This window comes from Necator americanus, chromosome II (assembly GCF_031761385.1).
Source record: "Necator americanus strain Aroian chromosome II, whole genome shotgun sequence".
NCBI classification, from domain to species: domain Eukaryota; kingdom Metazoa; phylum Nematoda; class Chromadorea; order Rhabditida; family Ancylostomatidae; genus Necator; species Necator americanus.
In genome coordinates, this window is record NC_087372.1 from 8,780,354 (window position 1) to 8,792,727 (window position 12,374).

General features: G+C 37.6%; 1 protein-coding gene across 2 annotated transcripts; it reads right to left on the bottom strand.

The window, feature by feature from the left end:
• Window positions 1-1,674: 1,674 nt before the first annotated feature.
• Window positions 1,675-7,702, bottom strand: RB195_017213 (uncharacterized protein; the record flags this gene model as incomplete). Of its 2 annotated transcripts, none has more annotated exons than XM_064184107.1 (8): window positions 1,675-1,815; window positions 1,943-2,008; window positions 2,081-2,203; window positions 2,293-2,418; window positions 3,187-3,330; window positions 3,385-3,515; window positions 3,913-4,010; window positions 7,617-7,702. In XM_064184107.1, 8 exons carry the CDS (start codon window positions 7,700-7,702, stop codon window positions 1,675-1,677), a joined length of 915 nt encoding a protein of 304 aa, XP_064039988.1. The 2 variants fall into 2 exon arrangements, with proteins under 2 accessions (XP_064039988.1, XP_064039989.1); XM_064184108.1 differs by lacking the exon at window positions 7,617-7,702 and adding an exon at window positions 6,703-6,797.
• Window positions 7,703-12,374: the final 4,672 nt, after the last annotated feature.

The window sequence follows — 12,374 nt, forward strand, 5'->3', positions numbered from 1 at the left end:
ATCCACGTAGCATTTTTTTTCAGGTGGAGTATTCGTATACGGGGTCGTATATGGGTGTGATTCCGTCCATTTCTTCCTAATTGCCGTAAAAATGGCTGGGAAGATGCGACGCGTGCACAAGACTGGCGCGCTCCAATCGAACTCGTTGTAGAAAGTAGCGCTCCGAAACGCTCGAAGCCGTATCTACGGGCCGTTTTTTTTACGGCAATTAAGAAGAAATGGACGGAATCACCCTTCTCTCCATAATCTACGATCACGAGTATTCCACCTAAAAGCCGTACCACTTCAGATTCGTGGGGGCTTAAGAGAGAAGCTTTGCCTCGAAGATGTAAAATTGCAGCGAGCGCGGCGCGGTTGTTGAGATCAATATTGGAAGCCACCAGTACTTTATTGCAAAATTTTCGTTATGGTTAATATTATAGTACTTTTATTATGATACTATTATTATTATTACTATTATTATTATTATTATTATTATTATTATTATTATTATTATTATTATTATTATTATTATTATTATTATTATTATTATCACTATTATTATTATTATTACGGCAATTGTTATTTTCACAAATATTGGGAAATTTTCGTTGTTATTTACATGTTGACTGTTCCTGTGTGGGCTTTCTATCAAGGATAAATCAATCAGTCAATTAATCGATCGATCGAAATATGTTAGCTGTAACAAGTAGGTCATGAGACGTTTATTTAGAATAAGCGTTGGCAGTTTTATAGCATACATCATATCCACGTGAAAAAAACAGCACCGTTTAACATCACAACAGGAGAATAAGTACGGATACGAGCGTATTCATGCAAAATATCACAAATTCGGAAGATTTTGAATTTTTGCTTCAATTGCTGCTAGAATCATGAATTTCGTCCCCAAAATAGAAGACGTGCTAGTTTGGAGCGGCTGGATTGTCTCAATGTCACAAATCATACAGTAAATCCAAGGTGCGACCCATCTTCAGGATTACTTTTCTATTATCGAATTGATTGACGATTGTTGTTGATTGATTGTTTGTGGGAAAAAAATAGAGTTTGGGTTCTAGGTCACGAGTATGATAGTGGGTCCGGCTCACTTCCACCCAATCGTTTTTAAAAAACAGCGTGGGGAAGTTCCAGGTAGTTCCTACCAGGTACGCTGGACCGTGTCGCCCGTGCGCACGCGCCGCGTCCACAAGCGAGCGGCCGAAAATCAATGAGTTCTCCTCAGCAGCCCATCCAAGTAAGGCCAATGGATAGGCTGCTGCAGGAACCAGAGATGTGTACGAGGGTTTTGACGTACTCCGTAGGAACAAAACCGTTTTCCACGTCATTTTTCAGGATGACTAGGCGGAATCCTGCGTAGCTACGTCCATACTCCTAATCCGCTATCCGAACTCCTAGAGAGACTGCAACGTCTTTAGTTTTGCAATACGCGCTGCCTTTAAGGGATTGGTGGACGCCTAAAAAAGAAAGAAGGGTATCCTCGTAAGATGGTTGCAAAATTAAAAATTCTCTTTAAAGATCACCGTAGAAGTAGGTCAGCACCTTAGATCAGGAAACATAATGTGAGAAAGAAAAAAGAGTAAAAGCACCACAAAACCTTTTGGAAAGTAGTTTTGTCACATCATGTGTGAAAGATATGTATTGATCCATGAGTGTTCCTAGAACAAAGATCACCTAAAGTTAAGAACAGCTGTTTGCTTCAGACTTTTTCGACGCTTCTTCGATATCACGTCGGCTCATCAGCACAAAATTTCGTCCATTTTTGAGTTCTTCTTCGACGTCGGATACAGTAATGAAACCGTCGTGATCGGTGTCCAAGGACTGAACTATTGATTTATTGATTATTTATAATTACTTATTAAGAGGCTATGCGAAATCGAGAGAGCGAGAGTTTAAAGAGCCGATGTGTTTTGCCGACAAAATATTTATTTCCTGACTAGAAACTTACGCGGAATCGTTCCGTAGCAAATCGTTTGATATACGGGGTCAGATTTTGAATTTCCGGTATGGTCATCTGAAAAAAATTTCAACAATATTGAAGAAAAATCAAGAGAAAACGACGAATATCGCTTTGTGTCAGACTCACGCGTCGGTTCATACTTGCCGACGGCAAACCAAGCGCACTCGACGCGTCCATTTCTCGATTCGAACCGCACAAAGTGAAAACACTTCGCACGTAATCGTGAAATGCTGCAGCGTCTACTAGTCCCTGGAAGAAAAATCGTGAAATTAGGAACAGTTGTCCTAGTTTACTGATGTGCTCTGACTCCACAAAAAAATCGATAATCGATTCACAACCTTTGGATCCGGTGACATCATCGCAAACACAAAAGCCGCTTTTATGGAGATATCTGGATGTTTGGATTGAGAATATTCTGAGCACTGAGCGCCTTCGGTCATCTCCCATAAACAAATGATGAGATCCTTAATAGAAGTGGAAAATTTTAATAAAAGTCTTTAATAAATCTTTTAATAAATGAGAATAAACTCCTCCCACTTCGTCCTTTTCGAAGAATGTTTGGTTTCGCACATGTTTTCCTTGAAGCGGCGCGTAAAATTAGACCAAAAATTGGAAAAAAACTAAAAATTGTCTGATAAATCTGATAATCCGCAAAACCTCTGTAGCGCGATCCTAACATCAGACTTATTTTTTCAAAAACAGCGAAAGTTCCAAAAAGGACGAGTTTGCTCGGCAGGGGTCAAACATTAACGAGAACAAAAAACTAGCAAAAAGTTAAATAAATTAAGTATAGTATGCAATGCAATAATAAAGGATAAAAAGGATAAAGTGTCTGGCGTCAACCAATCCGCTTGGGATGCGCTCCCACGTTCACTTCAATTCAGAATCGTCTGAGGTTTACGAACGTGTATCTGGCTTATACAATGACTTGCGGTGGCTAGCCGATGTGTCAAGTCAGTGCTTTTATCCTCCCAGACAAGTCTGGTACCAATTTATCGACCCCGGAGGGATGAAAGGCTTGGTGAGCACTAGGGCGGATTCGAACCTCGATCGATCGTGCAGGAGGTGGGACCTCTAACCGCTACACCACACCCGCCCAACGAATGAAATGCAATAATAATAATAATAATTAAAGAACGATAAATCAAAGTGTTCAGAAGCACTGCCTATTTTTTGAACGTTTTTGAAGAGAAGAGTTTATCCAAATGCTGTAATTGGTTCATTATGATGACCTCAAACGTAATATGTGGATGTCCACGAATTTCCGTGATTGCCTTATACAATCGATCGGCAAATTGATGATCAGCTGCATGTGGAAATAGCATTCGAAATATTGCTCGCCATTGACTACTCATCATTCGGCCGTTAGAACATCTCTAAAGGTTCATAGGATGAAAACTCGTACCGATCAATCAGCTGGACGAGTTCACCTGTTTAAAATTCCTGTACATGAACATCAGCCAGTCCTTGTTGAAACCTGTGAGTTGTTGGAGTCGACCCAACGACGGTGGTTGCGTGTTGAATGGGTTCGACAGGAGATCTTCGACGTCTATTTCAGCTTCTGAAAAGGGGCGGAGCATACCCATTCTGCTTTTTTGCGTTTATATGTACTTCCAAGTAATGAAAAAGGATCCGATTGGTTGAAAATAGATTGAAACGACTGAATTATTTGTTGGAACGATTCATTCGGTTATTTCTTTAGTCCAACTTCTTATGGGTCTCCAGTTGCTAACGAAGTTCTGGTAGTTGCGTTAGGGAACGGATGATGAACCATAAGCTCCGCCCACCATGTGCTTTTTTTAGTTGTCCTATGTTTCGAGTGAGAATCACCGCGAAACACATTCCCGTAGGCCCCGCCCATTAGTAGGGATTCTGCTTTTCGATCAATAAACTAAATCCCCCAATGGCAGTGAATAACTAATATCGATTGATCGCAAGAAGATGTGCCGTAAACCCACCATCATCATAGAAACATAACCAGTACTGACATCCTCGTAGTGCCCAATAGAGAGATTTCAAGAATTTGTTACTTGTAGGTGCTCGATCGCCGAATTGTCTAAAAAAATCAACGTTATTGCTGTTTTCCGTGCAGGACCTAAACAACTACACTACGACGTGGCTTATTTTCAGGCAGGTTGCCATCTTTTCTAGCTTAGCGATGGGAAAATGTCTGTGAGATGCATTAAATCCATCAACATCAATAACTGTCAATAATTCCAGAGTGGTCAGTGTTTTGAAGTAAACCTAATTTAATTTCTAATAAAATTCTAAACAGCAATGATCTAAACCTATCGATCGATCTATAATCAGGTCAAAACGACATGAACCACGGTGTAGTAGCTATCGCGTTGGACCAGCGCGGTTTTTGACCGCTCGCAGACGCTACCAGAACGTTTTCCTTGGCAATTTGCCAAGTCTAGCCAGGTGACGTGATCCGGATCGATATTGGCCACAATTTTTTGGTTCTTTTCATTCTTTTGCCTTTCTTTCTGATTTTTTCCCCTTAAGTTTATTTTTCGTGTTTTCGTTATTTAGATCTGTATTGCATCTCTACTCATCTTAAGTTACTGTATTGTTTTTATTTTGTTTACTTGTGTTAATTTTCATGTCAATGTTCTTTTTTTCCTTGCATGAAAGGAATGGTAGGTGAAGAAACAAAAAAAAAGAATATCAAAATACAAATAAGCAAAATTTTGAACCAAATTTCAAGACCAAAGTATGAGCAAAAACAACAAATAACTTAAGAACAATACAGATGCAATATGTGTAGATCTCTATACGAAAAAATCAAAAAGGAAAGCAAAGAGAATGAAAATGAGCAAAAAATTCCTGCCAATCTCGATCCGGATGACGTCACTCGGCAAAATTTGGCAAGTTGCCAAGCAAAATGCTCGCAGACCGTCTGCGAGCGGTCAAGAACTCAGGGACACCGTGGTTTATGTCGTTTTGACTCAACTATAGTCCTGTTGCTATAAAATGCACAATGAGAGTGCACATGACATTTTTGTGTAATTGCAGTCCAGAAACCTACATTTACGTAGAAAAATCCTTCAGACAATAAATATAGTAGGGTCAAAACGACATGAAGCACGTACTTAATTGCGTACGCGGCTTCTCTCAAGGCGCTTCGGTGAAGCGTAGTGGCTAGGAGTGTGGTGAAACTCTAGCTGGCACCATACATCGCTGCGGTTTGCAAAGGTCCCACCTCGGTCCCAACTGCTGCCTCCACTGCGCCGCCTCGAGCGCGTACGCAAATGCACCGCAACTACACTCGTGATTCATGTCGTTTTGACCCGACTATAATTTATAATTTAATTACGGTCAAATATGTAATTAAGCGACGTTCTGTTGAGAAAATGCCTGAAATATGCAGCAAAGACGCTTTGAATAAGTATTAGCATGAATAGGATACCGATCAATAATCAATACAAAATCGTTGCAATTTGTTGCGAGTGCTAAAATGATCGTAGCGAAGCTACGGGCGAAAGGAACTGCTATGGCAGTGACGTCATTAGTCCAGGAAGTGAAGATATCTGTTGCAATTCTATTTTTAACCACTTTTCTAATGTAGTGATCTGGGATAAAGATAAAGTGGAAATCAAAAATTTCTCGACGAATAGAATTGGTTCGGGGTCAAAACGAACTGCTGTTCGGCGCAGTTGCGTAAGCGGCTGCGCTTGAGGCGGCGCCGATGCGCTGGCGGGCAGCGGGCGACTCGGACTGCTGCGATGAGTGGTGCTAGCGAAGTTCCACCTTTGATCACAACCACTTGCTTCACCGATCCACCTCGAAAGCTGTCGCTTACGCAAATCCACAGAACTTTAGGTCAGAATACTATTTCTATCAATGAAATTGCACCTTTCACTTATTTATTTTATTATATTTATTTATTTTAATTATTTTGGATTAATTATTATTATGTCATTATTTATGTTATTATGTTATGTTAATTATGTTATCATGTTACTATTATGTTAATTATGTTATTTGTTTTAGATTAATTTTGTTAAAAAAAATTAATTTTCTTAAATTTTCTAATTTTAACAAATTCAGCCAGACTGTAGTATCATTACCAGTATTTATGGGTTTTGATCAGACCTGAGCTCATTTCAGTGACAATCCCTGAATGATTATCAAATAACTAATCTTTTCAACGCAGTGGTAGGGAAACGTCATCACAATTGATGAAAAACACGGTAAAGGAATTAGATATAAACATAAATATATATTTATGCAATATTTCGCATAAGATGTCATCGTAGGCATTAAGATGTTCATGTAACAACTACGCGTATGACGCTGCTATATAAAAAAAAAATCAATTTGTAGTTGGAACGCTTTCCGAGTCCTTAAAAATCATTACAATGTATCATAAAACAATAGAAAAAGAACTATTACTCTTTTTTTTAACTAAATGAAGGTTTCTTTTTGCTATGTAGACGGTTCGTTTATATAGAAGTGGTGTACAGCAGAAGAAAAGAGAAGCGTTTGGTGAGGTAGTCGTAGATTACGCGAGTAATAATCGGTGACATAATCGGGTAACCAGCACATGTTATATAACATATTGTAGATATTATGTTAATAATAATAATAGTAATGTGGTGGGGTGGGTGTGGCGCAGTCGGTTAGAGGTCCGTTGTAGCCACACGTTCTAGGGTTCGAAACCGCCCTAGCGCAAACCAAGCCTTTCATCCCTCCGGAGTCGATAAATTGGTACCAGACTTGTCTGGGAGGATAAAAACACTGACTTGATCATCGGCTGACCCCCGCAAGTCATTGCATAGGCCAACACGCGTTCCAAAACCTCAACGATTAAGAATTCCAGTACAGCGCGTTGGCGCATCCCAGGCGGATTGATACGCCAACGACTTTATCCTTTATCCTATTTTAATAATAACAATAATAATAATAGGAGAGAAAAAAGTAAACAAAAGCATAAGATACAAATTATTGGGCCCTTATCAATAAGCGGAAAGTGAGGAATAATTCTCCTGATGTGTATATTTTTCGTTAAGCCATTTTTTAATTGATGTACTGGCTACCGTTGAAGGGATAATCCGAAGATGAATATTTCTATGAGGGAAAGGAGCCGGTAATGGCACTACAGTTTGGCAGTTTGTTAAAATTGGAAAGTTCAAAAAACCTCATTCAATAGAAAATCAATCAAAAATAAATGAAAATTAAAGTAGAGAGGTAAAATTTCAGTAGTAGAAATAGTAATAAGTAAAATATGAAATAATAATAACAATAACTACGATACTAAACAACCATAGCAGAAGTGATATTAATAAAAATAATAATAATAATAATAATAATAATAATGGGAAAGAAAAAGGTGAACAGAAGCATAAGACTCAAACTGTTGGGTCCTTATCGATAAGAAATGGGACAATCCGTACAACATTGATTGTCGTTAATGTGAAAATTACATCAAATATGTCGCAAATTCTCTAAAGTGACCTTAATTCGGCGATGAATAAAAAAAAAATAAGTGATCGATAAACGAAAAAATAGCTAAGTTCATTTCGTTATGAGAAAAAATCCTGTTTCAGTGGGATTTCATAAAAAGAGGGATGAGGTGTTCATTAGTGTAACAAAACCGGAGCATAAGAAATTATTGTAGAAGTGACATGCGGGTGGGGTTACTGTAGTGGTACTGTACCTCTCAAGATTTCGTTGTCGTTCGCTTTGCGTTTTCTTCATACGACGTATGGAACGTTGCGAACGTAGACGAACTACTGACCACATCGTTCACACGGATTTCGCCGCCTCCTTGTTGCTCAGTTGGTGATTTTAAGCCACGCCCACTAATTGAAGGATGAATATAACTCTGAAAAATCTACGCAATTATGGTAATAGTTTATTGTTAATGAGAAAATAGCGATTAGTTCAACATTCGAAGAAAAGCAAGTGCTAGAATGAGAAAAAATACGAAGATTCTTGGAAAAGAAAAAAAAAGAGTTTCGTCAAGTTTGATAACAAATCCAGACTTTTTTTGGATTAAAATCCAGTTAATATTTCCTTGTACGAAATCAGAGAAGAATTGCTTGATTGGTGCTGATTTTCCGCTCTGTAAAAATGTGCTCTCTGAAAGCGATGAGGAAGTGGCGAATTTCAATTTTACATCGACCCTTCGAATAATTTCATTTGCGATCCAGAAAAAAAATTTTCCAAGTCTTCTACGCTTAAAATCTCAGCATTAGAAACCGCATTTATGCTTTTCTCGTCAGGACAAACCGGACCTTTACGGATTTATTTTCAATTTTTGAAGATCCTACAAAAACGTTACAATTAAACTGGAAAAATAATTGAAATTAATGATTAGATGCTGATTCTGTCTACTAGATGGTTCGTGAGGAAAATTCGATTTCAGAATAACTGAACAAGAACAAACACGTTCAGTAGGCACAGTAAGAAACCAAATAATCAAATAATTGATTGGTTGATTGATTAGATAGCAAATTGATTACTGAGGAGATTTACGTATAATTACTATAATTATAATTCCAATTAATTATACACACCAGGTAACGGTGTGAATAATCATACATAAACCTAGTTATACATATGTACAACACCGCTACTAACTTGTGTCCCAAGATCCGTCGCAAACCGTCGGAATTCTTGGAAGTGGGCAAAATTAAATTTTGAAAATACCATTCGAAAGCAAATGAGCTGCTGATTACAAATATACTTCGAGAATTTACTTTTGACAAATGTGTGGCCTGAAAACGGGCAAAGTTTCCTCAAGCCCCGTCAATTACTTTCACACCTCCGCAATCCTCCCATTGGCATATCCCGCGGATACATCTCCATGGAAGGAAGGGGTGTTCATAGAATGTCCGCTTATTTCTCAAAATTGGACAAAATGCTTATTACAGTTGTAGTTGTACACGTAACGAATTTTTCAAAGGAAAAAATCTATTTTTGATTTAATATATAAGATTTTGCAATCTTAACTTCATTCGATTTCTAATCCAATTTTTTCCGTTTATTCTATTTCTATACTTTTTTTTTGCTACAATTCATTTATTTTGTCTTTGTTTTTATTCCCAGCAAGATAGGTAGTGGATAAATTTGGAAATGAACGTCTACAGATCAGGTAGTAAACAAATTAAAATAAGAACTAAACAACGTAAATAAACATAATGGAAAAAATAATAACGTAAAAATGATTCTCTATCGTTCCTAACCAGGAATGATTTTTTCATGGAACCGATCAATATCTATGTTTTTTGTGATGCGAAGCACGAACAAGATGGACGGAACATTTCTCAAATACATATGTCGTGGGTGCTTTTTTTTTGTTTAATGAATGGATCCCAAAGTTGTGGCAGAAATTTCCGGAAAAACCGAGCAATTTATTTCGAATATTATATGACTTGCATATGACATCTAGAAAACATTATAGGCACCATCTGTTTCGATTGATGCTGTGCCGGCTGAAAATCGTATTGGAACAGACATTTAGCAATGTTAGGCACCTTCGGTGCTATTATACATTGAATAGAATTATGAAATTATTTGGAAAAAGGACGAGTGTAGCGCAATCGGTAGGAAGTTCCGCTATGGTGGTGCACAATCGATCGATGGTTCAGAGCCGTTCTAAAGCCAACCAAGTATTTGTCGACTAATCGATTAGCACAATGTTGATGTCCTTGAGGTCGATTGATTGGCACCAGACTTGTCTGGGAAAATAAAAACATCGATGTGAACTCATCGCCATCCCCCGCAAGTCATTGTGAGCCAGCTATTGCGTTCATAAACCTGAAATAATTCTGAATTGAAGTAGAACGCGTAGGCGGATTCTACTTCAATCCAGATTTTCTCCACAGGGATTGATGAACGCCGTGCACTTCATCTTTTTAAGCACTTCTCAAAATGAGATTTTAAGAGATTAAATCATTTATGGCATAATTAAGTTTCAAAAAATCCAATTATCCTATGAATAACAATAACAAAATCAAAAATTTAACCTTAGACGTAGTAAAATGGTTGTGACATCGGCAGTTTTTTTTTCCATAAAAGTATGACTAGACTCTACTACTTTTGTTCATTTGCATTTCACTTAAATTTTTATTTTTTACAATTATTTTCAAGAAAAAATACTGAGATAAAGTTATGTGAAGTGAAGTGCAAGGGTGGTTGGTTTTCAAGGTGACTCCAAAAAAATCTGTGATTCTGTGATTTTTCTTACAAATAGTGAAAAAAAAAATAGAATTTGAAAGAAAAAAAGGAAGCAAAGAAAGAAAACGAACACACAGTTCTCCTTTCTTCCTTTATTCCATTCAATTTCTCTCCATTCCGCTGAGTTCATTTTCTCCAACATATTCTTACGAACTTCACGTAATTTTCTCAATCTTTTTTCCTCTTCTCGGATTCCTCATTTAATCTGATTTTATGACTACAGATCTCGCTAATCTTTAACGATATGCTCGGTTTAACGTACATCGAGAGGGATCGAGCTGTACTTAGCTGATTAAATTTTCCGCTCAGCTGGGCTACGCTAGTAGTTGGTCATTAAAGGGATCACCCCACGAATCTGGGGTGGTATGGATTTCAGGTGGAGTATTCTTATACGGGATTGTAGATTATGGAGAGAAGGGTGATTCCGTCCAATTCTCCCTATTTGCCGTAAAAACGGCTCTGAAGATACGGCTTCGAGAGTTCTGGCGCGCTTTTTTCTACAACGAGTTCGATTGGAGCGCGGCCAGCCGTGTGCACACGCAGAAAATAGCGCACCGGAACACTCAAAGCCGTGTCTTCTGAGCCGTTTTTTACGGCAATCAGAAAGAAATGGACGGAATCACCCACCTCTCCATAATCTACGATCCCGCATACGGATACTCCACCTGAAATCCACCCCACCTCAGATTCGTGGGGTGATCCCTTTAAAAAGAGACACTCATTTCATAGAAGAAGTTCTTTGATAATTTGTTTGTTTCGCGATTTCAAAACAAATCTGGGGTCTCATCATCCTAAAAAAAACGAAGGAGCGTTCGTTTCGGCTGGATATGGTAAGAAAATTAATTATTAAGTAATTTCCAAACACAAACCTTTAGCGCTTATTTCTTTACAAATAGAAACCGATGTGGTCCGATTTCTATGACTTCTGAAAAGTCAGTTTACGAGATCCTCAACTCCAAAAACTTTATTATGTAAGAATTCCAAGATTTGTTGTTCGTTGTTTGTTTCGCAGGTAACAGAAACAATTCGCATTTTTAACGATTTGTGAGAAAAAGAGTTTGACGTTCAGTTTCTAGGTGCTCTATTCCAGAGTACTTTTTTCCGATTCCTAATCATTTCAATTTCAATTTCAAATCCTATTTCGAAAAAATTTGTCCCCTAAAATTTCATCGATAATTTTTAAGCGAAACACATTACAGAACGAAAATCATTAGTTTAAGCAGATTTTTCCTGTTTCTAACATAGAATAAAAATTTTCAACAGGGACGAAAGAATTACTGTGCATCTCAAACTGTGAGTAATGTAGGTCACTAACTTAAGGAGTTAACAGAACTAGATGGGTTAGCGTAATAAACATGTTTATCGAGTACATTCAGGATATCGTGACAGGACCATCACTCCCATACTCCACATGTTTCTCTTCACCTTTCCTCACCTGCGTCTTTCTGCTGCTCATAGGAAAACGGCGAGATAAAAGGTGGCTGCAAAGATCTGCAGAAGGTCTGCATGATTTTCAGGGAGAAAAAAGTTTATGGCAGCTAGATTCTATGCAAATGTTCAGTTTATTGGGAAAATGAGGATGGATCTGAGGGTAATAAAGTGCCCACGAGGACATGTAATGAATCATTAAGCATTTCCCTTTGAATGTGGTGAAAAGCCTGAAGGAAAATGAAAAAAAAGAATAAGCTGCGTCTATGTAGCTATGATGAAGTATTCGAGTGAAAAATTGAGTGAAATTTATGGAATAATGAAGGAATCCATATAAATCTATCATATTGAAAAGTGCGTGTGAGTGCGAGAATCATTAAAATATTCGATTTTTAATATACGTGCATATGCATGGGAATCAATTCACCAATCATCATTTCATCGTTTATAAAGTTTAGAAAAAATTTATAAATAAGCGAAATTATCGTGTTGTTGAAGTTGCTGAAGTTTAAAAAAGGCCTAAGCCGGAACGTCAAACTTTAGGAATTTTATTCGCAGATCTACCACATTAGTGACCTACTATATGTATATCACATGGGCTCGTTTTCATTTTTTTCTGTCCGGGGAAATATTTCAGTTTTAGCAACAAATTTTCATTCTCTCATTTTTTTCATTTCCAGAATTCCGATCTCGTCTCGAAAATCGTGATTTGGGAACTGGTGAGGAAAAAATAGAAAAAAAGAAAAATTCTATAAGACGAAAAACTTGAACTTATAATACTTGTAAGATAATAGTAATAGAACAG